This window comes from Mustela lutreola, chromosome 7 (genome assembly GCF_030435805.1).
Source record: "Mustela lutreola isolate mMusLut2 chromosome 7, mMusLut2.pri, whole genome shotgun sequence".
NCBI classification, from domain to species: Eukaryota; Metazoa; Chordata; class Mammalia; order Carnivora; family Mustelidae; genus Mustela; species Mustela lutreola.
The window spans coordinates 52,173,407-52,200,357 of NC_081296.1; the positions used below are offsets into that span (position 1 = coordinate 52,173,407).

At 38.4% G+C, this 26,951-nt stretch overlaps 1 protein-coding gene across 3 annotated transcripts in view; it reads right to left on the minus strand.

Annotated features, from left to right (window-relative positions):
- Window positions 1-25,280, minus strand: part of CLPX (caseinolytic mitochondrial matrix peptidase chaperone subunit X) — a 44,824-nt gene extending 19,544 nt beyond the window's left edge. Inside the window, exons 1-5 of one of the 3 annotated variants that reach the window (XM_059180813.1) lie at window positions 24,999-25,280; window positions 11,973-12,133; window positions 9,959-10,076; window positions 3,202-3,356; window positions 1,519-1,678 (exon numbers count right to left, since the gene is read on the minus strand). In XM_059180813.1, the coding sequence (XP_059036796.1) occupies window positions 1,519-1,678; window positions 3,202-3,356; window positions 9,959-10,076; window positions 11,973-12,133; window positions 24,999-25,077 (673 nt within the window). In that variant the 5' untranslated portion in view covers window positions 25,078-25,280. Of the gene's footprint in view, window positions 1-1,518; window positions 1,679-3,201; window positions 3,357-9,958; window positions 10,077-11,972; window positions 12,134-24,714; window positions 24,848-24,998 lie in introns of those variants that run through there. The other 2 variants (XM_059180811.1, XM_059180814.1) reach the window with 2 other exon arrangements.
- Between the last annotated feature and the right edge of the window lie 1,671 nt (window positions 25,281-26,951).

Consider the following 26,951-nt stretch of genomic DNA (forward strand, 5'->3'; position numbering starts at 1 on the left):
CAAATATACATAAGAATGTGTTCATTGTTTTTGTAGCTTTTCACAGTATGAAAGAATCTATGTTACATCCTTTCTATATTAAAAAAATCCAAATGTATTAACAATGGATGTCCAATTGCTAACATTCATACTTGTCAAATACTAAGGTGGTATTTAAAAAAGGGTAGTATTTATTTAAGTCTTCAACAAAAGTTTAAATCCCTCATACCATAAACACACCATTTGCCTTCCCAACCTAGAATGGAGTACCATTGATTTGCTGACTGAAGGGAGCAGAAAAATTTCATTTTGTTTCATGACTAGACAGTGCTATTTGGATTCCATAAACATGAAGATTCCATGTCTTCCATTATTATGGCTTATACTTTCTATAAATAAAAAACTGATACTACCATAACTATCTTACAGTAAGTTCAACAAGTGAACTGTGAGCTAGTGAGTCACCAAAAATAATCAAAAGATATTATATTTTTATAATATGTAACTATTCAGAATTCCCCCAAATTATAAAATGATGACTTAAAGAATGTAAAATGATAGATTACAGGGGTGTCTGGGCGGCTCAGTCGTTTAAGCATCTGCCTTCAGCTTGGGTCATAATCTCGGGTTCCTAGGATCAAGCCCCACATCTGGCTCCTTGCTCAGTGGGAAGTGTGCTGCTTCCTCTGCCCCTCCTTCCCCCTGCTTGTACTCTCTCCCTCAAATAAATTTAAAAAAAAATTTTTTTAAATAAATAAATAAAATAAAATGATAGATCATAGGCCTAAGTAAGAAATCGGGGCTCCTCACCAATTAAAAATAAACACACCTTAAAAAATTTGCATTTTACTCTATTCATAATTTTTTAAATTATCATTTTATTAATATAACATATTATTATCTACAGTGAATTGAGATTATAAAATGTATCGGTATATGAGAATCTATTATTAATAAGAATTATGCAAATCTGCCTTATACTCTGCAGCTGGGCCCTAAAAAGCAAAGAATGCGAGATATGTTCTGTGATCTATCTTATTGTCTATCTTCTACATATCTCTATCTTCACATATCTCTATCATCTATCATCTATCTTCATATATCTCTGACCAAGACACATGATGATTCAGTCATGAGGAATTAGTTGTGGTGAAGTCTACAATTCAAAGATGGTGTCTCAATCTCTACTCTTGTGACTTTCAAACATTTTTCACTAAGAAATACATTTTACTCTGTGACTCAAAACCCATGCACATATGACTGAAAATAAAAGTTTTATGAAAGAATATGTAACTACAAATTAATGTATTCTGCTATTTTCTATTCACACCTATTAACCTTTAAAAAAAAAAAAAAAAAAAAAAAAAGCTGTTGGCAATCTACCAGAATGCTTTCATGATCCACTATTGGAAAGAGGCCTGCACTTTAAAAAATGCTGTACTATACTAAAAGCATTTTAGGACAAAAGCAAGGAGTTGCAAATAAGTATTTCCTCTAAGCACAGTAATCACCATTTTGGTCAGTTATCAAAACACTAACCTCTAGGTGTTAATGACGTCTGCTTCTCAACCTCTGCTTGCTGTCTCAGATTAGCTGGGATATTGTTATATATTCTCTTATAATGATTGTACACAGCGACTGAAAGCACCTTCTTAGCAAATGACTGGCCAACAACATACTTGTCGAGGTAGTTATAAATCTGAAAAATGGTTATTAATTAATTACCCTGAGCTATCACAAACACACACACACATTAAGTTATGCACTGAGCACATTTGTTTACAGTTTTAAATTTGTACAAAGACTCATCAAAAACAAATGCCAAGGTTATGGCCATAGTGCATGGTATCTATGTAACAATGATTCAGAGTACCCAAACCTAAGCAGACAAAACACAATTCATTTGTTCTTCAGCTTAGCAAAGTATCACTGTACTCTTCTAATGTTCTGTCAACTTCTATTCTGTACACAATGCCATTAATCCTAATCCTAATTTTTTAAAAAGTTAATTATTAAAGTCACTTAGAATAACTACATATGCCACCATGGGTCTAACAATATCACCATTAGTGTAAAATCATTAAAATAAATCCTTTCTATACCTCTCTCAAACATAGGAATAATATTCTTCACAAAAATAACATATTATAAAACTACCATTTTCAAAAAAGCATTATAAAACTAAAGCCATTACCAGTATGTGTATGGTTGAATATTCACAAACAGTTTTTTCTCAGGCATTAACTTTAAAGCTACTCATTTATCTAAATGGCAATCAAAAAAACTTTACTGTTGGAAACTAAAGCTCTGTCTCATACTTGGATACTGCTAACAGCCTGGAACCTGGGATTTACTAAATAGAAATTAACTTAACTTCCAAAAATAGTTAAATTACCTATTTTTGAACTCTGATGTCCAAAGTCTACACAAATCAGTGGAGGATATAAAGGTTAATAGCTATATTTTTCATTACACTATTTATTTTTACATGACAAATTCTTTAGTTGCTGACCGTATGCATTTTATTATAGTTTTTTAAAATCCTGATTCCTCACAAATTATATCCATGAATTATTAAATCTGCCACAGCACATTTGGAGGTAGAGATAAATGCACTGGTGTCTTAATACAGCAGAAAAAAGCTACACTGAGGCAGAGGGTAAGAAATAATCTAAGCAAGCAAGTAGCCAATGGAGCGGGTGATATACTCTGCCATGTTTCATATGGCCAGATCACAATCTGAGACTCTTGGAAGGAGCCCCCACCACAAAAGCCAGAGCACTATACAGGACATCCCTGGCACACAAGTCGTGAAAAAATTACTTGCTTCCACTGTTAGACTGAGGCTGCTTTATCATAAAGTAGACTAATTTATGGGAGAAATTGCAGGCTGGTATTATTTAGGGGCCCAAACTAAGAAAAATATATCCATAGCTGCTCCATTTTATGGATATAATTTTAGATTAATTTAGTATTAACACTATTTTAATCATCCAACTATATTTCATTATTACTGAATGCCACAATCATGACAATGGACTCCATACCTAAATTCAAAGTATCAAAATTCAAGTATCAAAAAGAATTGAGCCAGATATAGTCCATATTAAGAGTTTAAGACTTGTTTAGGTACTAGTATTAAGATCCAATATGAATTAGGAGAGGAGAACAATGAAATGTTTTCAAGATAAAGTGCTTAAAGGACTAAGCTAAGACTTATACCTTCTTTGGGGGAGGAGGTGGTTTCTGTTGGAATGCCAATTTTACAGCTTCTGCTGCTGATTCAGGTTCTTTAATTATGCTTTTCTTTGAGTCTGCTTCAGATAGTACAACAAAAAAATGGTGACATTTTTCACACTTCACAAAACGGGTAGATGCTGTAAAAGGAAAGAAAGGTCAGCCAAGGAAAAATAATTTAAATAGTGTTTAACCTAACAGACTCATGGTAAATGAAAGCTATGTACTTGACAAAAAGTAGGCTGTAATTCACTCCACTAGCTACAACAAACAACTTAGTTTATACCTAAGATAGATGATACAAATAAACGAGTTCAGTAAATCATTTTGTTGATTTTCCACTAGGTTCTTTCATTTTGTGATATACTTTATTAAGAGAAAAGATTGGCTGATGTTCTTTCAACTTCCATTCACTAAATTTAATTTAGAAATAACCACTAGAAAAATATTAATCATTTATTTTACTGAGATACTCGAATGAAGAAAATGTGAAAAGTACCACGAATAAATTCTTCTATTTTTATAAGATTTTCTTATGAAAAATTTCAAATATACACAGAAGTTAAAAGAGAGAAATCAATTTCAATCCCTAAAAATGTGAGGAAAAAAAATAATATATATATACATATATATGTTCTTCAGGTTCTTTTCAAACCTATCAGCATTTTTAAAAACGACTTGGTAAATATATAAAACTGTTTCATGCCCTCCTTATTTTCATTTTTTTAACAACTCCACTAGTTCCTGTTTCTTTGACCTGAAACCCATTAAGAAACTAACAAAATAACATTCTCACTCATATTGACTTAAAGATAATCATACAGCTTTTGAAAACAACATAGGAACAATTAAAAGTGAGGGCAAAAAATTTTGAAAAATTAAAAAATAAAAGTGAGGGTCAAAGGGTTACCTCAGTATCAATGCATCAGCTACAGAATATCCTGTGTTAAGCCAAAGGTCATTTCCTTTTTTTCTCTCTCCTTCTAAAACATACCTATGGGATACAGGTATATGGACATATACTCTTATATCTTCTCCAAGCTTAACTCTACCAATGTAACCAGGGACCTTGGAAAGCACAGAAGAGACTCTCACACAGATTACTAACAGATACAGAGCAAATGATACACAGGAATTAGTTATATGTTGGTAGGTCTGGGTAATACATTTTTATGTTACCTTTGTGTAATCTAACTAGATAGCTAAAACTGCAAAGAAAAATAATTTTTTAAAACCATGAGAATCTCTGAAGGGGTATGTGCACCCCAATGTTTATAGCAGCAATGTCCACAATAGCCAAAATAAGAGCCCAGATGTCCACTGACAGATGAATGGATAAAGATGTGGTATGTGTGTACACACACACACACACACACACACACACAGAATATTATTCAGCCAACAAAAAGAATGAAATCTTGCCATTTGCAATGATGTGGGACAGAACTAGACAGTATTATGCTAAGTGAAATAAGTCAGACAGAGAAAGACAAATATCGTATGATTTTACTTGTATGTAGAATTTAAGAAACAAAACAGATGAACATAGGGAAAGGGAAGGAAAAATAAAAGGAAAACAGAGGGAGGAAAACCATAAGGAGACTCTTAACAATGAATGACCTGAGAATTGCTGGAGGAGAGGTATGTAGGGGGTATGGGGTAACTGGGTGATGGACATTAAGGAGGGTACTTGATGGAATGAGAACTGGGTGTCGTACACAACTGATGAATTACTGATTTCACCCTCTGAAACTAATAATACAGTATATGTTAATTAAATGGAATTTAAATTAAAGAATTAAAAAAATAAAACTATGAGAATCTCTCCTTTGGAAATATTGTAACTACCTACCCATAGATTACCAGAAAAACTATACTGGTAAGTACACCTACCTATATCTTCACGAAATAATCGAACTTAAAAAAAAAAAGACAATTCTGTATTTCAAAAATAAATCTATTAAGTCAATCAATTTAATATTTATGTACATATTCTTAAACACAAAGTTAATCAAAATTACATTCTGGATAAATTCTATCAGGAAATTTTATTTTATTTTATGTTTTATTTATTTACTTGAGAGAGAGAACAAGAGCACAGAGGGAGAGGGAGAAGTAGACTCCCCACTAAGCAGAGAGCCCGACATGCGGCTCCATCCCAGGACCCTGGCTGGGATCCTGACCTGAGCTGACGGCAGCCACTTAACTGACTAGCAACACCCAGGTGCCCCTAGCAGCAAAATTTTTTTTTTTTAAGATTTTATTTATTTATGGCGGGGGGGAGTGAGCACAGGCAGACAGAGGCAGAGGGAGAAGCAGGCTCCCTGCCAAGCAAGGAGCCCGATGTGGGACTTGATCCCAGGACGCTGGGATCATGACCTGGGCCAAAGGCAGCTGCTTAACCAACTGAGCCACCCAGGCGTCCCCCTAGCAGCAAATTTTAAACTAGAAGAGAGATCATCCATGTTTTCTATGTACTGATCACCTACAAATACTAAAGAAAAAGACCAAGCTATTCCAAGTACTTTGGATTCACACAAACCCCAATACCTTATCATCATTCTCCACCAATGGGAAAGATAGTCAGTGCCTTTACTTTAAAAGGAAGCATCACTTTACAGCTATTATTAATGGTAAACAAGTCAAGGATTAAAGGGCAGAGAAGCCTCTGATCTAGTTCAGGCTGAATGACAGGAATATCTGGCTTGCAAACACAAGAACAAAATATTTCTCTAAAGAAATTAAGTCAAAGGGAAAGAGACTAAACAGATTGCATCCCTCTTTGCTTACTTTAGAAGGGTTGTTTACATCCTACTCGAATATCACAATATCAATTTTACAATGAAACATGTCCAACATATACCCACATTCAATTTTATTTATCAAAATGCTATTTTGGAAAAAAGAAATAATGAGCACTGCAATGTTTATTTTTTACTCCTGAAGACAAGTGGCAAAATCTAATTTTGTTAAATTATCAGGGGATAAATAAACCACTTTCCTTTAAACGATTACTACAAGCATGCTACTGTATTCCTTCATATGCAGAATACTAATCCCAGTAGACACCCTTGTATAGTGTAACAAAAAGACAACCTCAGTAAAAACTTTCTCAGATTTGTTTAAATGAAAGTTCATGACTTTTAACAAGTTTCAGGGTCCAACACGAAATCTCTAAACCAAACAGTAAAGTTTAATTCCTATTGTATAAAACATGTAAGTACAGTAAGCCTTCAAAAAATACTATGTACATAAAGAACAACTAAAGGTTCTACCTTAAATAAAAGTGAGGAAACTATTCATGTTTGACAAGTTACTTAAAAGGCAAAAATACCTAAAGAACAGTATATATGAGTACTTATAATAAAAAATTTCTTAGATATGGGTAAGCCTGGGTAGCTCAGTTGGTTAAGCGTCTGACTCTTGATTTCAGCTCAGGTCATGATCTCAGGGTCGTGAGATGGGAGCCCTAGGTCAGGCTCCATGCTGAGGGTGGAGCCTGCTTAAAAGTCTCACTCTCTCCCTCTCCCCACTTGTGCTCTCTCTGCTCTCACTCTCTCTAAAAAGAAAAAATCTTAGATATTATTATTTCAATTTCTGATGATTTTCTATGCATCATATTGCTACCTATAAAAATGGTATTTTATTTCAACAAAGTCAAACAAGAGTAATACCGCAGTAAAAGAACATAAAAATCACTACAAATATACTTGTGAGGTGGAATATATACAGAAAGGTCCATGAGCTAATAGTTTTTACACTTCGGGAAAAAAAACGAAATTCAAATTTCAGTGTCTATATGCAAAATTTTAAAGGAACACAGCGAACCTCATTGATTCACATAGTCTCTGACTGCTTCCCACTTTAACAGCACAGGACAACACAGACTACAGGGCCCACAAAGCCTAAAATATTTACTATTTGGTCTTTCATAGTGAAAGTTGGCTGACACCTGCTATACAGTATTTAAAAGGAAAGAACTACCTACGGAATAAGAAAAAATATTTAAATCAAATCTCTGGATAAAGGTCTAGTACTCAGAATAAGAATTCTTTCTTCTAACTCAACAACAAAAAAAGATAAAAGATCAAAAAGTACATAAAAAGATGTTTATGAGCCAATAACCAAATAAATGTAGATTCAAACAAAAGGAATAACTTGCACTTCAACAAAACTCTTCAATTTTCAGTGAGTAGACAAAGAAGATCCTCAGCTTTCAAAAAAGACCTATATTATGGGTCAGAAAAACCAAGACAGGGGGGGAATATCTCACTGTTGGGGGCCTATCACTCCCATGCATTAAATTCCAGAGGACAGGATGGAGTCATGTTCATCTGTGTTTATTTTCAGGACCCTAGTAGTGGCTGTCTCAACAGATGTTGGCTTACTAAATTATCTCTAAGTATCCCTACTCTTCTTTTTTTCTTCTCCATTCTCTACTCCCACATTCCACCTCCCCAATTAGAATTCCCAAAGGAAACAACCTCAGCCTTGAGTTGATTAAATAACATTAGAGTTTTGCCCACACTTGGTCTCACTGTTAAACATACATATTCTAGGATACCACTCAACATCTAGAGAATCTCATCTGTAGGGAAGGAGAGAACCTACATGTTTAACAACCACTCTCAGTGATTAATACAACCCGCCAAATTTTGAAAACACCATGTAAAAGGAAAATAAATTTAATCTCAATAGGAGCCAGTTTAACCCTAGACAATTCTAGCTGCTAAAAATGTATGAGAGAGGGGCTCCTGGATGGTGCAATAGGTTAAGCATCCAGACTCTGTTCTGGCTCAGGATGTGATCTCACCGTCATGAGACTGCCCCACATCAGGCTCTGCGCTCAGCACAGAATCTGCTTGAGATTCTCTTTCTTTCTCCCTCTGCCCCTCCTGCTTGTGTGCTCTCTCTCTCACTCAAATAAATGCATAAATGTTAGGGGGGGAAAGTATGGGATAGGAACTTCTGAATAGCAAATCACTGCTCTGTAACCTTGGATGAGTTAAACTTGCTAAATCTTAGCTTCTTCACTTATAAAAATGAGGATACTCTCATTTTTTTGTCCTGACAGAAATAAGACTGTGAGAATAAAACTGTACATACTGGCATTTATTAAATATTAGTTTCTCCTTTTTTACTCTAAGGAAAGTTTGCTCTAAGGTTTACTTTAAGGAAAGTTTACTCTAAGGAAAGATTTTAATCTACAAAGACTGAAATCTTTCTCTGGAAGAAAAAAGAGAATGAACTTTTTTTTTTTTTAATTTTATTTTTTTATTTGAGAGAGAGAGAGCACAAGCAGGAGGAGTGGCAGAGGGAGAAGGTGAGGGAGGATACCTGCTAAGCAGGTAGCTGGGCATGAGGCTCGATCCCAGGACCCTGAGATGACCTGAGCTGAAGGCAAATGCTTAACTGAACCACCCAGGCGCCCCCAAAAAGATAAAACTCTTGATTAAAATCTGTTAATATGACACTGCCACTATGAACTGAACAATTCTCAGACCTCTTAGAGTTCTATTATTTCACACCAAATTTGTTAATAGCAAACGTTATTTGGAAATCATAACATCCTGTTCTTTCATTTTATTTTGCAACCAAATTAGTTTTCATTCAAACTGATTCTTCTCTTTGCTCTCTTGCAAGGCAACACCATGAAGAGAATCTCAAACATTCTACCTATAGAATGGAACTTATTTTTTTTTAAATATTTTATTTGTTTATTTGACAGACAGAGATCACAAGCAGGCAGACAGGCAGAAAGAGAGAGGGTAAGGGGAGAAGCAGGGTCCCTGCTAGGCAGAGAGCCCGATGCAGGGCTCGATCCCAGGACCCTGGGATCATGACCTGAGCTGAAGGCAGAGGCTTTAACCCAAGGAGCCATCCAGGCGCCCCTAGAATGGAACTACTTTAAAAGTCTTTCCAAAACTGTAAAACCATGCTGCATATAACAGTATTTTTTTTCATATATTGGCCAATTAATATTAATGATAAATGTGAAACTGTAACTGAAGTCTTAATATTTGGGTTAGAACACAGAGAGTTCTCTCCAGCTAATCATGAGAAACTGAAACTTGTGCCAAACCCCACTATTGACCTTTTCACAGTTCGACTATATGGGAAGGCTGACATGGTAGTACAATGTAATTTACTCCTGAATCCTTACCAGTAACTCTGATCATGTAGGAAATGAGTTATCTGATTCATGAAACAAAAGACTAGTAGTAGCATCTTGTATCCAGAGAGAGGCACTGACACTAACAGCAGAAGTAGGACTGTTGATTTCTTCCTTCTCTTGGTGTCTGAATCATTCATAATCATCATACACTTTCTAGAATTGAGGGCTTGGCTCCTGTGGTTACTCAGAGAGGAAAAATACCTTAATGTGTAAATGACTGACCTATCTGACAATACGAGATACTCAATGGGTTATTTCAAGTATAGAGTAATAAACTAAATAATAAGTCTTGGTTCTCCTACAGCTTAACATAATACTCACAAAATTCAAAATTTGAAATAAACACACGCACACACAAAATAAAGAAGCAAAATAGTTTGCTTAAATTATTTCTTATACTGCCACGCAAAGTATTACTAGTCCTGGGATTTTTAGTTATCTGGTGAACATAAGAGAGAATCAGTAATGTTCAGAAAGAACATTACTCTGGCTTATATAACTGATATATTTCTATGCAGTCTATGATTTATAGACAAGGTAGAGAAAAAGAACAGAAGCAATACTTACACACAAAGGTCTCTACATGAGTGCACAAGTCGCCACACTTAGGACACCTCAGCTGGTTTCCACCTTTCCCTGAATTCCCAGAGCTTGATTTTTTACTGCTTCCCTCACTTGCTGATTTCTAATGTTAGCAGAGGAGACAAAGAGAGAATGTCAATATTACTTTCAGAAACCATTTTACATGTTACTAAATATAAGCAAGATAGGTTGTAATTAATCTTACAATTTTCATAATTTCTAGAATGGAATTATTAGTACAGTTTATATCTCTGCTACCATTGGTATCAAAGATCTATTTACCAGAACAATAAAACCAGTCTAGTAAACACATATATTTATCTGTATTTCTTCTTCAAATAGTATGACCCAGCATGTATAAACAGATTTCTTTTTTTTTTTTTTTTTTTTTTTTAAAGATTTTATTTATTTATCAGAGAGAGAGAGAGGGAAGAGAGCGAGCACAGGCAGACAGAACGGCAGGCAGAGGCAGAGGGAGAAGCAGGCTCTCTGCTGAGCAAGGAGCCCGATGTGGGACTCGATCCCAGGATGCTGGGATCATGACCTGAGCTGAAGGCAGCTGCTTAACCAACTGAGCCACCCAGGCGTCCCTGTTTTACCAATTTTTTTTTTTTTTTAAAGATTTTATTTATTTATTTGACAGAGAGAAATCACAAGTAGATGGAGAAGCAGGCAGAGAGAGAGAGAGAGAGGGAAGCAGGCTCCCTGCTGAGCAGAGAGCCCGATGCGGGACTCGATCCCAGGACCCTGAGATCATGACCTGAGCCGAAGGCAGCGGCTTAACCCACTGAGCCACCCAGGCGCCCCTATAAACAGATTTCTTTCCATGACTCAATAAACACTACGAAAAAAAAAAAAGTTACTACAGGTCAAGTACATTTCAGTGAAATCGAATTGGGAGTTATTATCATGATAAGTAGTGACTCCTAACTTCCTTGAATCTAACTTTACTCATCTCTAAAATGGGGATAATTTGGGCGCCTGGGTGGCTCAGTGGGTTAAGCCGCTGCCTTCGGCTCAGGTCATGATCTCAGGGTCCTGGGATCGAGTCCCGCATCGGGCTCTTTGCTCAGCAGGGAGCCTGCTTCCCTCTCTCTCTCTCTGCCTGCCTCTCCATCTACTTGTGATTTCTCTCTGTCAAATAAATAAATAAAATCTTTAAAAAAATAAAAAAATAAAAAAAAAATAAAAAAAAAAATGGGGATAATTTTACATACTTTAAAGAATCACTGTTAGGTGGGCGCCTGGGTGGCTCAGAGGGTTAAGCCTCTGCCTTCGGCTCGGGTCATGATCTCAGGGTCCTGGGATCGAGTCCCGCATCGGGCTCTCTGCTCAGCAGGGAGCCTGCTTCCTCCTCTCTCTCTCTCTGCCTGCCTCTCTACCTGCTTGTGATCTCTGTCTGTCAAATAAATAAATAAAATCTTTAAAAAAAAAAAAAAAAAAAAGAATCACTGTTAGGATTAAGTGTAGATAGGAAAGCACCTAGCATTTTGTCTTGCATATAACATTAACTCGAGTGTTAGTGAAATTCTCATAATAAAACTGATAATAATTCACTGACCCAATACAATCACCTATCATCTACTTGCTAACTACAGAGTAATCCAACATTGAGATAGATACCAAAAATTTTTAGGCAGAGAATGAAGTGGGGTTTATACTACCATGAATTGTTTAGAGTTGTGTGAAAGCAGGAAATGATGGCTATTCCTAATTTACTCCTACAGAGCGCTGACTGCAAAGATTACTTAATGTAGCTTCTTTATTACTTTGGAGTGTTAGGAATTTTACCTACTGCTAAGTGCAACGCTTATAAAACTTTTATGGTTGAAACTAAAACACAAAATATAATTACATAAAATTCTTCATATCATTTTATATATTTCATATTTCCTACAGAAAACATAAAAACTGACAGAACAGAGAATACTATTATTACATTAAATTGCTTGAAGGGAAGAACTCAAATATGTATATAGACATCAACAAAGTTAAATACCTTATTTCCATCTCCAGAGCCATCTTTACTTATCCCATCTTTTGATGCAAAGTATGCTGGTGTTTCTGTAAAGGTTCTAAAGGGAGCTCTTCGTAGAATCTGAGTTTCAAAGGTCCCAAGCCTTCCTAAAACGGGTATATGAATGCGACCACAAGTGATACCTGGAAATACAATGAAATTTATTAGTCTACACATCAAATATTAATGACTTCAATAAATTCCCTGAAAACAAATGTTCCTTAAGTATAAAGAAGGTTGAAAAACCTTTAGTTTTCACAGCAGTAGTAACAAAATGGTAGAGAAAATAGTAACACCATCAAAGGCAAAGCCCCCGTAAAAATAGGCCAGACATGGGGCGCCTGGGTGGCTCAGTGGGTTAAATCCTCTGCCTTAGGCTCGGGTAGTGATCCCAGGTCCTGGGATTGAGCCTAGTCGGGCTTTCTGCTCAGCAGGGAGCCTGCTTCCTCCCTCCCTTTCTGCCTGCCTCTCTGACTGTGATTTCTGTCTGTCAAATAAATAAATAAAATCTTAAAAAAAAAAAAAAATAGGCCAGACCTGGGCCTACAGATTCCAGGTAAATAAAGGTGTTTCAGTTTGGGCCTGTTGTTTGGAAATGAGGAAAGACCACCCAGGTTCTAACAATGAGTGGCTCTTTGAAAGTATGTGAGATAAGCAGCTCAACATCTGTCTCACCTGCAGGGGAAAAAGGCCATTTATACCATATATTCTTATTCTTACAGTATTTCTACCAATGAAAATAAGCAACTGACATAAACTCTTAGCTGTTTCTGACTACTGGGGGTAATATATGCAACAATGAAAAGAAACTTCAAATGTTCTTTAAAAGGTTATGGACTGTTGATTAAACTATTTAAATGAAATGTTTCAATACTATAAAAAAAACCTCAATTCAGTGAATATTGTACAACCACTATACTTACAACTTTTTTTTTTTTTTTGAAGATTTTGTTTATTTGACAAAAAGAGATCAGAAGTAGGCAGAGAAAGGGGGAAAGCAGGCTCCCCACTCAGCAGAGAGCCCGATACGGGGCTCCAATCCCAGGACCCTGGGAGAATGACTTGACGCTGGGACCATGACTTGAGCCAGAGGCAGAGGCTTTAACCTACTGAGCCATCAGGTGCCCCTACTTTCAACTTTTTAACCTTTTACCATATTGGAAGTTAAAATTATTAAAAAGGTAAAGGTTAATCACTGACTTCTATGGCAAACTTTTTATGTAAAGGACCAGGATAATAAGTATTTCCAGCTTTCTGGGCCTTGTAGTCTCAGTTCTAACTACTCTGTAACATGAAAACAAACAATACATAAACAAATGGGTGTTGCCAGCTTTGGTCCATGGAATCAGTTGGCTGATCCCTGGTTTTTCTCATATTAATACAAAATAAACCCCTAAATAAATCAGACAGTGGCAGAAGAGTCACACTGCATATTCTAAGGCAGCATTTCCCAAGCATGTTCCCCACACAAGAATATCAAATGGTCTTAGGTTAAACAAAATTCCACAGGTTTCAGTACTGAGTACTGTAGGACTACTCACAACCCTGCATAAACTAATATACATTAATGAATCTTAATGAATAGCCAAAGAAGAAAGTTTCCTAGCAGTATCAGAGCACGGTTAGGGGTTAGCAGGTAGTAACAAAAAGGGGGCAAGGTTTTAAAGTTGATAGTTAAATAAATTTTAAAAACTAATTTTATCTCCCTCATTTTACTCCCTGCAAAATTCTCAACTCCGGCTTTAAATTTTTATTTCTATACCTGTTAGGTCTTTTAAGAGATTATACACAGATGTACACATTGTATCCAAACACAAAAACTGGTTTAAAATTATGTCCTCTAAGAGGCAGCTGGGTGGCTCAGTCAGTTAAACATCTGACTCTCTACGTCAGCTCAGGTCAGGATCTTAGGGTTGTGAGATTGAGCCCTGCACTGGGCCCTGTGCTGGGCATGGAGTGTAAGTTAAGATTTGGTCTCTCTCTCTTCTACCCCTCCCCACTCCCTTTCCGTCTTAAAAAAAAAAAAAAAAAAGAAAGAAAGAAACAAAATAAATAGTGTCCTGCAAACTATTCAAAAGCAACTGCTTAGTTATATAACTGACTGATTTTTATTAACTCCAGTTTTCCAACACATTTGTGTACACTGTTAGAACTGTTTTTTTTTTTTAAGATTTTATTTATTTATTTGACAGACAGAGAAAGAGATCACAAGTAGGCAGTGAGGAAGGCAGACAGAGAAGGGGAAGCAGGCTCCCCGCTGAGCAGAGAGTCCTGATGTGGGGCTCCATCCCAGGACCCTGAGATCATGACCTGGGTCGACGGCAGAGGCTTAACCCACTGAGCCACCAAGACACCCTAGAATTAGGGTTTTTTTTTTTTTTTTAAGCCATTTATTGCCCTAGCACATCTCTAATCCCAAAAAACACAAAAGTAAAGACATTAGACTTATCAGGAAAGATATAAATAAATTGTCTCATCTCTATATAAATTCACAAGCAGCACTAAAAAAGGATTAAGGTTTATGACAATACTAGCCCTTAATTCACAGGCTGGAAAATTTTGCTTAACACTATTAAACTTGAAATTAATATTAAAAAAATAAACTACATTTGATGTTTTCTTAAGTGATGTTTTCAAAAAACATTTCAAATTTTCTCAAGTGTAACATTTCCTTTTTTTTTTTTTGCAGTAAATGATAGCCATTACTCTCATTAGAATGAGATTTAAGGTAGTTCATGAATTTTAAGCTACACGTTAATGTTTTTCAAAGGACATAATATGGTTTAAAGACTGTCAATCTAAAAAGCAAATCTAGAAACAGTAATGGGGGAAAGAACAGATGAAATCAAGAATACAGAAAGTTAATGGACACTAAGGCTGGGTGATGGGTATTTAGGTGTCCCTTGTTCTATTTTATGTGTGTTTGAAAACATCCATAAATTATGGAATACTACTCAGCCATCAAAAAAATGAAATCCGGGCGCCTGGGTGGCTCAGTGGATTAAGCCGCTGCCTTCGGCTCAGGTCATGATCTCAGGGTCCTGGGATCGAGTCCCGCATTGGGCTCTCTGCTCGGCAGGGAGCCTGCTTCCTCCTCTCTCTCTCTCTGCCTGCCTCTCTGCCTACTTGTGATCTCTGTCAAATAAATAAATAAAATCTTAAAAAAAAAAATGAAATCCTGCCATTTGGGTAGAACTAGAGGATATTATGCAAATTGAAATAAGTCAATCAGAGAAACATAATTATCACATGACCTCACTCATGTGTGGAATTTAAGAAACAAAAAAAAGGGTCATAGGGGAAGGGAGGAAAAAATAAAACAAGACAAAACCGGAGAGAGAGACAAACTCTAAGAAATTCTTAATCATAGGAAACAAACTGAATGGGGCACCCGGGTGGCTCAGTTCATTAAGCATCTGCCTTCGGATCAGGTCATGATCCCAGGAGCCCAACATCAGGCTCTCTGCTCAGTGGGAAGCCTGTTTTTCGCTCTCCCACTCCCCCTGCTTGTATTCCCTCTGTTGATTTCTGTCAAATAAATAAATAAAATATAAAAAATTTTTAAAAAGGAGACAAACTGAAAGTTGCTGGAAGGGAGGGAGGTAGGAAGATGAGGTAACTGGGTGATAAACATTTAGGACACAATGTAATGAGCATTGGGTATTACATAAGAGTGTTGAAACAATGACCTCTACACCTCTGAAATCAATAGATTATATGTTAATTAATGGAATTCAAATTTTTAAAAAATGGAAAAAAGAAAATATCCATAAATCAGTATGAATGGCAGAATAGAATAATTTATTATAATCTACGTAACAAATGTAACTTTTTATTGAAACTTTACAATGTATTCACAAAGAAAACTACAATTACAACAAGCTTTACATAAGACTATTTGCACTTAGATGTTTTAGAATAAAACTTAACCCTGGTATGCCTAGATGGCTTAGTCCGATAAGCATCTGCCTTTGGCTTTGGTCATGATCCCAGCGGCCCAGGATGGAGTCGCAAACCGGGCTTCTTGCTTAGCAGGGAGCCTGCTGCTTCCCCCTGCTTGAGTGCATGCGCTCTCTCTGACAAATAAATAAAATCTTAATAAATAAAAGATTTAATAAAACTTAATCCTAAAGTATCACAGTATATTATATCCCATTTACAATAAAATATATCTTTCAAAACACTGTTTATCAATTTACAATATCTAATGTTATTAGAAAATAAGCTGAAAGGAAATTATCTTCAGGAATTTATTTTTTTATTTATTTATTTTTTTAAACTTTTTTTTTTTTTTTTTAAAGATTTATTTATTTATTTGACAGAGAGAGATTACAAGTAGGCAGAGAGGCAGGCAGAGAGAGAGAGGAGGAAGCAGGCTCCCTGCTGAGCAGAGAGCCCGATGCGGGACTCGATCCCAGGACCCTGAGATCATGACCTGAGCCGAAGGCAGCGGCTTAACCCACTGAGCCACCCAGGCGCCCCTATCTTCAGGAATTTAAGAGAAATAAAAATTATGAACATGAGCCTTTTAAAGTCTACTTATTCTGAATAGAAAAAAAAAAATCAGTGCTCTTTCCCCCTCTCCCTGCTCATGTTCTCTCCCTCACTCATTCTCTTTTAAATAGACAAAAATCTTTTTAAAAAAATTTCTTTGCTAGCCCTGATGCAGTTTTAACGTTCTGTAATCTATGGGCTGTACCAAGAAGATGCCATAAATACTACACCAGTGCTTCTCAAACTTGAACATGCACCAGAATTACCTGAAGAGCTTGTTAAAATAAAACAGACTGCAAAAAAAAAACAAAAAACAAAACAAACAAAAAAACAGACTGCAAGAAATATGCCCTGGTTCTGACTCAGAAGGGCTGAAGTTGGACCAAAGAATTTATTTCTAACAAATTGCCAGGTTATACTAATGATGATGGTCTGGGCACTACATTTTTTTTTTTTAAGATGTATTTATTTTAGGGGTGCCTGGGTGTCTCAGTCATTGGGTGTCTGCCTTAAGCCTGGGTCGTGATCCCGGAGTCCTGGGATTGAGCCCCGAATTGGGCTCCCTACTCCTGTTTCTCCCTCCCCTGCTTGTGCTCCCTCGCTGTCTCTCTTTGTCAAATAAATAAATAAAAATCTAAAAATAAATAAATAAATAAATAAATAAAGATCTTAAAAAAAAAAGATTTATTTATTTTGGAAAGAGAAAGCATGGTGCACGCAAGCATGGGGAGGGGCAGAGGGAGAGGCAGAGAAAGAATCTCAAGCAGACTCCCCAGTGAGCACGGAACCCCACAAGGGGATCAATCCAAACCCTGAGATCACGACCTGAGCCAAAACACAAGAGTCAGACACTCAACCAACTGAATCATCCAAGCAACCTTGGGAACCACAATCAATCAATCAATCCATCTATCTATCTGACAGAGGGAGAGCACGCATGCACAAGTAGGGGGAGCGGCAGGCAGGGGGAGAAGCAGGGTCCCCGCCAAACAAGGAGCCCAACACTGGGCTTGATCCCAGACTGCAGGATCATGACCTGAGCCAAAGGCAGACACCCAACCGTCTAAGCCACCTAGGCATCCCAGGGAACTACACCTTTTAAGCCACCATACTGAACAGTTTAAATGATTACTTACTCATCAAGGTTATACAATCTTCACAGAAATCACTGTAGTCATTAGAAGTTTGAAACATTTTTTGTGCCATGAACTCCTTTGGGAGTCTGGTAAAGTGTATTTATGGACCCCTTCTCAAAATAATGTTTTTAAATGTACAGAATAAAATACATAACAAAGGAAACCAATTTGAAGTAGTTATCAAAATATTTTTAAAATCTGCTTTTTGCCAACATCATACTCAATGGTGAAAAACTAAGAGCTTTTCCCCTAAGGTGATGTCCACTCCTACCACTTTTATTCAACACAGTATTGGAAGTCCTAGCTGTAGCAATTTGACAACATAAATAAAATGCATCCAAACTGGCAAAAAAGTAAAACTCTATCTGCAGAAGACCTGATACTAAATATATAGAACTCTGAAGACTGCACCAAAAAGCTAGAACAGATAAATGAATTCAGTAAAGTCACAGGATACTAAATCAATGTACAGAAATCTGCTGTAGCCCTCCCTGTATGCTAAAAAATGAAGCAGCAGGGGTGCCTGCGTGGTTCAGTTGGTTAAATGTCTGCCTTCAGTTTGAGTCATGATCCCGGGTCCTGGGATGGGGCCCTTCACCAGGTTCCCAGCTTATCAAGGAGCCTGCTTCTTCCTCTCCGGCTCCCCCTGCTTGTGCTACCCCCTGCCACCAACAAAATAAGTAAATAAAATCTTTGGGGGAAAAAAAAAGCAGCAGAGAGTTTAATTAAAAAAAAAAAAAATCCCATTTACAATTGCACCAAAAACAATGAAATATCTAGGAATAAACTTAACCAAAGAGGTGAAAAGACCTATACTCTGAAAACTAAAAAACACTCATGGGTTGGAAGAATACTATTAAAACGTCCATACTACCCCAAAGCAATCTACAGATTTAATGCAATCCCTATCAAAATATCAACAGCATTTTTCAAAGAACTAAAACAAACAGTCCTAAAATTTTGTGGAACCACAAAAGACCCCAAATACCAAAGAAATCTTTAAAAAGAAAAAGAAAACTGGAGGTATCACAATTCCAAACTTTAAGTTATACTACAAAGTTGCAATAATTAAAACAGTATGGTACTGACATAAAAAGAAATACTTAGATCAATATGGAAAACCCAGAAATAAACCCAAATTATATGGTCAATTAATCTTCAATAAAGCAGGAATGAACACAAAATGGGAAAAAGACAGTCAACAAATGGTATTGGGAAAACTGGACAGCAACACTTCAGAGAATGAAACGGGGCCACTTTCTTTCACCATACACAAAAGTAAATTCAAAATGGATTAAACACTTAAATGTGAGACCTGAAACCATAAAAATCCTTGAAGAGAGCACAAGCAATAATTTCTCTGACATCAGCCATAGCTACATTTCTCTACATATGTCTCCTGAGGCAAGGGAAATAAAAGCAAAAATAAACTATTGGGACTGCATCAAAATAAAAGTTTCTGCACAGTGAAGGAAATAATCAACAAAACTAAAAGGCAACCTGATGAATGGGAGAAGATTTTCATTCCCAAATCACATACTGATAAAGGGTTCATATCTAAAATATATAAAGAACAGATACAACTCAAAACTAAAAATAAATAATCCAATTTAAAAATGGGCAGAACAGGAGTGCCTGGGTAGCTCAGTGGGTTAAAGCCTCTGCCTTCGGTTCAAGTCATGATTCCAGGGTCCTGGGATGGAGCCCCGCATTGGGCTCTCTGATCAGCGGGGAGCCTGCTTTAGTGGGGAGGCTGCTTCCCCTTTTCTCTGCCTACTTGTGATCTCTGTCAAATAAATGAATAATTAAAAAATTAAATTTAAAAAATGGGCAAAACACATGAACAGACATTTCTCCAAAGACGACATCCAGATGGCCAATACACACACAAAAAGATGCTCCATATAAGTCATCATCAGGGAAATTAAATCAAAACTACGATGAGATCACTTCACACCTGTCAAATGTCTAAAATCAAAAACCCAAGAAAACTACAGGCATTAGCAAGGATTTGGAGAAAAAGGAACCCTCTACACTGCTGGTGGAAATACAACCCGGTACAGCCACTGTGGAAAACAGTATGCAGTTCCCTCAAAAAATTAAAAATAGCACTACCCTATGATCCAGTACCCACTACTACTGGGTGTTTACCCAAAAAATGCAAGGATACTAATTCAAATGGATATATGCACCCCTAGTTTTATTGTAGCACTATTTACAATAACCAAACTATGAAAGCAGCCCAAGTGTCCAACAATAGATGAATGGATAAAGAGGTTGACCTGAGCCAAAGGCTCATGCATAACAGACTGTGCCACCCAGGTGCCCCCTTAACAGCTTTTTAAATAACTACCATGATCTCAAAGTAGTGTAAAGTATACACAACAGTACCTTGAGATACGCACAACTGTAATGTGGTAAGAAAATATCTGTGATTTTGATTGGTGACAAATTCACAGATACTGCAAATACTACTGTGGGTTGTTGCCTCCATTCAAAATTGAAGGAAATACTACATTTCAGTTAGTGATTAGTGAAAATAAAATTAACAACTTATGAATTCTATCCCTCTGGACACACTGGAGGCCTGTGAACCCCAGGAGAAAAACCCCTATAATAAAAGGGAAGTGGGGACACCTGGGTGGCTCAGTTGGTTGGACGACTGCCTTCAGCTCAGGTCATGATCCCGGAGTCCCGGGATCGAGTCCTGAATCGGGCTCCCAGCTCCATGGGGAGTCTGCTTCTCCCTCTGACCTTCTCCTCGCTCATGCTCTCTCTCATTGTCTCTCTCTCAAATAAGTAAATAAAATCTTTTTAAAAAAAAAAGGGGGAAGTACTTCTGTAAAGTATATTTCGAAAGAATAGTTGGCAGCAACAAGAGAAGATGGTTAAAAGCTAAACCATTTACAAAACTTTTGTCATACAAATAAAACGTTCTGAGTTTTAGAGCAGCTGTTTTTATTTTTTATTTTATTTTTTTTTAATATTTTACTTATTTATTTGACAGACACAGATCACAAGAAGGCAGAGAGGCAGGCAGAGAGAGAAACAGAAAGAAAGAGGGAAGCAGGCTCCCTGCTGAGATGTGAGGCTTGATCCCAGGACCCTGGGGATCATGACCTGAGCTGAAGGCAGAAGCTTTAACCCACTGAGTCACCCAGGCACCCCGAGTAGCTGTTTTTAAAAAGAAATACTAGAATAAGGTACTTTGATTTTAGGGCTATTGAGAACTAGGAGAGTAATTTATTCAACTTTTAAGTATCTGAATTCCTATATTCAACCTTAAACTAAGCTTTCTCTAAAAAAACAGGGGCGCCGGAGTAGCTCAGTTGGTTAAGCATCTGCCTTTGGCTCAGGTAATGATCCCACGATACTGGGATAGAGATCCAGTCAGGTTCCTGCTCAGGGGTGAATTGGCTTCTCCCTCTGCCTCTGCCTATTCCCCCTACCCACTCATGCTCTCTTTCTCTCTCTCTCTTAAATAAATAAAAATCTTTAAAATAAAAATTAAAAAATAAAAATATAAAAAAAGATTCAACTTAAAAGATGAACTGGCCTTTAAATTTTAGAAATAGAGCTAATGAAAAATTTTAAATTACCATCTTTTTTAAGTGACAGTATTTAAGTGTATAATAATTGATGAAATGGCAAATCAAGTTAAATGCTTGCTTAACCACCTGGTCTCTAACTTCTAACAAAAATTGAAAAAAATTTCAACAAAAACAAATAATGCCAGCAACTTACACACTTATTGCTTTTATTAATTTCAAATTTTCATTTGATTTTAATTTTCTTTAAAGATTTATTTATTTATTTGACAGATCACAAGTAGTCAGAGAGGTAGGCAGAGAAAGAGAGGAGGAAGCAGGCTCCCCACTGCACAGAGAGCTGGACTCTGGGTTGGATCCCAGGACCCTGAGACCATGACCTGAGCTGAAGGCAGACGCTTTAACTCACTGAGCCACCCAGGCGCCCCTCAAATTTTCACTTTATGACCAAGTTATTATTTCCTGAATTCTGAATACTTTTTAAATGATATATGTATTTTTAAAGATTTATCTGCAAGAGAGAATGTACCCGTACTGAGGGCGGGGGAGGGGACTGGGCAGAGGGAGAGAATCTCAAGCAAATTCCAACTCGGGCCTTGATTTCACCATGCTGAGATCATGACCTGAACCAAAACCAAGGGTGAGATGCTCAACCGACTGAGTGACCCAGGCACCCCTGAGTACTTCTGAATGAAGAAAAATAACATCACTCCTATAACAGCTTTCCTCAAGTTCAAAAATGTTTGATGAGTTTTCACTAAGGCTAGTCTGTTGGTCTAAAAAAGAATATGCCAAGAAAAGAGAAATGTTTAAGAAATAGTTCGCAGGGGTGCATGGGTGGCTCATTCAGTTAAGTGGCTGCCTTCAGTTCTGGTCTTGATCTCAGGGTCCTGGGATGGAGCTCTGCTCCATCATGCTCCCTGCTCAGTGGGGAGTCTGCTTCTCCCTTTCCCTCTGCCCTTCCCCCCTGCTTGTGCTGGCTCTTCCTCTCTAATAAATAAGTAAAGTCTTTTAAAAAAGTTTGCAATTTCAGAAATAAAGATGCGCTATCATTTATTCACTTTGCCTTATTTAATTTGTACTGTATTTAACAAAAGAGAGAGACGACTTAAATTCTGGCTAAAAGCTGTTAAGGTAAGCACATTACACAACTATCATGAAAATTATGGACATCAACATGTTTGAGCATCTTCACATCTTCACTTACACCCTCATGAGGTGACACCCTTTCACTGGACATGGACAGAACAGAACCAAAAATCAAGGGTGTTACATGTGATTCCACACTTCTCACAACCAAATTCAGACCAAGTACTATCATTCAGAATTTTGTAAATGGAATCAAGCATTCCTAAATGTACATATTTAGAATGCAAATTTACATTTATGAAAAGTGCATTAAAATATATACATACTTATACATATGTACAAAAATACATGCAGATTGAAAAGTATCAGAAATTTGGGTAGAGAAAATATTTAAAGTTTCTACTGTACTATAGGTTTCACATTCAATGAGAACAGTAGGAAAACACATTAAATTGAAGATACACATAGCCAACCAGGAAAAGAAAACATCCTGTTCAAGCATGACAATCTACCAAATAATTTTTCAAACTAGCATTTAAAAATTTTAAAGTCTAAGGTACCTGGGTGGCTCAGCTGGTTTAGCAACCGCCTTCAGCTCAGGTCATGATCCCAGAACCCTGGGATCAAGACCCACAACCGGCTCCCTGCTCTGCCTCCGCCGCCAGGAGCCTGCTTCACCCTCTGACCCTCTCCCCTTTCATGTTCTTTCTCACTCTCTCTGTCAAATTTTTTAAAAACTTTAAAAAAATTTCTTTTTAAGTCTAACAAACGGAAATAGAGAATAGCACTACACTTCAAGAGAGGTCTGAAATCTTATTTTTACTCCATTGTATAATTTCATGGTATAAGACTATTTTGATTAAATTTTTTGTTTACCTATATTATATTGCTAAAATTCTTAACTCTATAATAACAAACTAGCTAAAGTTCAATTCTGATTTTTCTTTTTCTTTTGCCTCTCTTCCTCTTTCCAAGAATCCTAAATAAAAATAACCTTCCTGGAGTTTTTTAACCTTAAAGAAAATTATTTCTATATTGCAGACTAGTTTACACTTTAAGAGTTTCTACTATGGACAATAAACATTTTATGTTAATGAAGCTCTGAGAAAGTCTTAAATCAATGTGAAAACCACTTGCTGTTTCACTGTTATATAAAAATAATAAATTCCACAATGATATGAAGTAATGTCCCATATTTTAAGCTTAATTTACAGCAGACACAATGGTTCAATATCTCTGAAAACTTCTGACAAACTTATAATAATAAATGATCATATCTAAAGCCATTAAATTGTTGCTTCACCTAATTATACATTAAAATTTTAAATCAGTGGCTGTTCTGAAAATGAAAGAATTACCACACACCCCCTATGATTCAATTTTATGGCACAACTCACTCCAACAGATAAAGAACTCTGTCAAAGAAGTCTTCCCTGCCCAAACGGAACACAAACACACTTCACCCACTTCTAGAAATGATAAATTATTCTTTGCCTACTTCTGTAGATTTTAAACTTGCAAATGAGGACATGTTCACCACTCTATCTCTAGCACCAAAACAGGGCCCAGTACATAGTAGAGTCCCCAAAAAAGATGTCAAATAAATGAATTTAAATGTCACTTTCAAACGGTTTCAACCCAAATTCCTGGAATAAAGACATCTGCTTGTTGAGGTTTAACAATGTCTTGAAACTACTTTTCTGTATTACTTTACAAATGCTTCTGCCCACATTACTTTATTTAATCCCGCTTTGTGAACTAAACTGTCCCAAAATACACCTTTAGTAAATGCTAAGGGCATTTATATTAACCTAAAATACAGGAAAATGGGATTTTTATTTACCCAAACATCCTAAATTGACAAGCCAAAATAAAACTAATTGGTCTAAAAGTGATTACATCTAGCCTCTAGTCTGATATTCATAGATCTGGGGAAGAAGAAAATGGTTTCTTTTCCGGAATCTCTTGGCTGGGATGACACTGTTTAACAGCTCCTGATCAACAGAAAGTAAAGGTAAACAGGCGCCACACTTAATAAACTATATCGGACCGTCAAGTTGGGAAAACGGGCCAAAGACTGCTGAGACATTTAAGTACTTCAAAAACAGTTTCTGCGATAAAATTTCCCCAGTCACCCCGGCCGCTTCCCTGCGGGCCGCGAGGTTTCCCCGGCGCCGAGAGGGTTGGTTGTGAGCCCTGCTTATGCCCCGGCGTAAGCGGCCGCACAATGACAGTGACACGGTGGCTCTCGCGCGGCCTGCGCCCGGGACGGCCGGCTCGGCGGGGCGCCCCAACAGTGGCAGCCCCTCACCCGAGTCCTTCCCGGAGCACCCGACAGGCCGGAAGGGAACCCGGCCCGACTCCGCAGGAGAAGCCGCCGCCGGGCTGGGAGGCAGTAGCCGGCGGACCTCCGAGTAGGGTGTGGGGACACTTTTTAAGGAAAGGAGCATTTCGTACCTCTTCCAGGGTTTCTGCTAAGTGGCCACATTCCGGCCCCAAAGTCAAGAGGCCTGAATGCGCGCGGGCGGGGGAGCACAAGGGATTTACTTCGAATCTAAGAACCAGCTGCCCCAGAGGCGGGCAAAGCCCCATCCCACGAGGAAGGCGGGGGGGCAGGCGAAAAGCCGCGCGTCCCCTCACACCCTCAGGGTGGGGCCAGCCTCTTGCCCTCCCCGGGATCCCCCCCGCGGTTGGTATACTCGCGGGCCACTACTGGCTCAGGTGAGGAACTACTTCGTTACCTCTCTGCGCGGAGGCCAGCGAAGAGCTGATGAGCCGCGCGGCGGCCGTGCCGCAAGTACAAGCGCCGCAGCCGGACATCTCCGCTGGGCCTAGGCCGGGGCTTTGCCCCCTGTTGGCCTCCGGGTCTCAGCGGCCCGACTCCTATACGCAGGGCGCGCTAACTTGGCTCCGGACCCTCCCGCCGACCCTAGGCTCAGTGCAGAGTTCACCCGTCTGGCAGCCAGGCCTTCGCGCTCTTCGTACCCGACTGCCGTCTACTCAGTAGAGTAGACACTTAACCCCCCTCCCTCCCTCCCTCCCTTCCCCTCCTCCTTTCCCCCCCCCACCGCCCTCCGCCTACCGGGCCCGGGGAGCGTGCGCGCGCCTGCGTCCTAGGCCTAGGGAGGGGGCGTGGGCACGCGCTGCGTGTACATGCGTGATACACCGACGAGCGGCGAGGGGAAGGGGGCGGTGACCTGGGCGCCAATGAGCACGTTACGGCCGGCGGCCAGCCCCAATTGGGACAACTACAATTCCCGACATGCAATTCTCCCAGAAAGCCCACTTATCCCAACATCGAAAAATATGCTAAGGACGCTAAGAGATGCATGCTGGGAGTTGTAGTCCCAACTGGTCGTGGTCAGTCCCCGCCTTTTTCGGTTGGTAGCGGGGGAAGGTCAAAGTGAGACCGATGGCTTACTCAGCCCCAGTACTCTTCAATATCCTTTGGCTGCTGCTAGATGCTTCAGATTCAATAAATTCCTTCCCCTGGGGTTTCCACATCTTACGTACCTTATCTTCTTCTCTTTTAGTTTCCACACTTGTTACGTGGAAGCGGTATTTTTACCTATTCCCTTGAAGTACAGCTAATGGGTGACAGTTCTCTTGTTCTTTCAAGCCAAGTGGTGATAACTCTTCCAGCTCTAGCTAGTCCCTGCGTGCTTTATGATTCTCTGTGGGTTCCTTTAAGGGTTTAACCTGGCCACACCCTGTTAACTAGTTCTCTTACCCTTTGGACGTCTGTCTGCCGGGCTGGTTCCTCTCCAGACAGCTAAAAGCTGGTCGACCAGCTGTACAAAAGGAGGATGGTGATAAATGAATCAGATTCTTTTACTATCTTGGCATCAGACGGTATTTACTTTGCAAGATTTTGATCAACTCCAAAGCCCAAAGAAATTGCCAGGTGAGCTGGGATGCCTTTAGTTCTGAGCTTATGTGGGGGGCAAGGAGAGGAGGGAAAATCTAGAGTCTCGCCTAGTCACACAAGTGATTTTGCCCTCATCAGTCATGGATCAAAGAAATGTGGCATCTAGTTCCCTGAGTCTGGCCATGAGAAGGAGCATTGACCTTGGCCCAGGACACAGGTGTTCCGTGTTTTTCTCTCTGAAGGAGCTGACTCCCACTACTTCTTCAGCTGAAAGTGGCAGAGAACAGGAGGGAGCCTAGGTATTCTTTAGCTGCCTCTATTAATAGAATTTTGAGAGAGGAGAGACTCTAAAGTTCCTTCAATCCAGTGTTTTCCAACCGTGTTCCTAGAATCCCTCAGAAGCCATCGCTCTGTGGTGGGAGTGAGAAGATTAAAATGGACTCCCCGCTTCCTCTTCCACAGCACTCCTAACTCGGAGTGGCTATTGCTTTTATCTGTTTTATATTTATTGGGGTTTTGTTGGAAAATAGAATTATTCTGCTTTAAAACAGTGTTCGAAAACCATAGATTTTAGTATAAAGCTCTTTTAGTAGTGAGCTAAGCAGATCACATGGACCCTGTTTAAATTCCTCTCATCCCACCCCACCTTCTATTTCAGTTATATGCAGTTTCCTTCTTATTATAGAAATAAAGAAGTTTCTCCTTTAAACCCATAGATCGCAAGCTGAATAAAGTACGGTTAAGGTTCACCTGAAGACTACCTTTTCTCTGACTATTCTAGGAATTTGACTTCTCATTCATTTAGTCAACAAATACTGAGGACCAA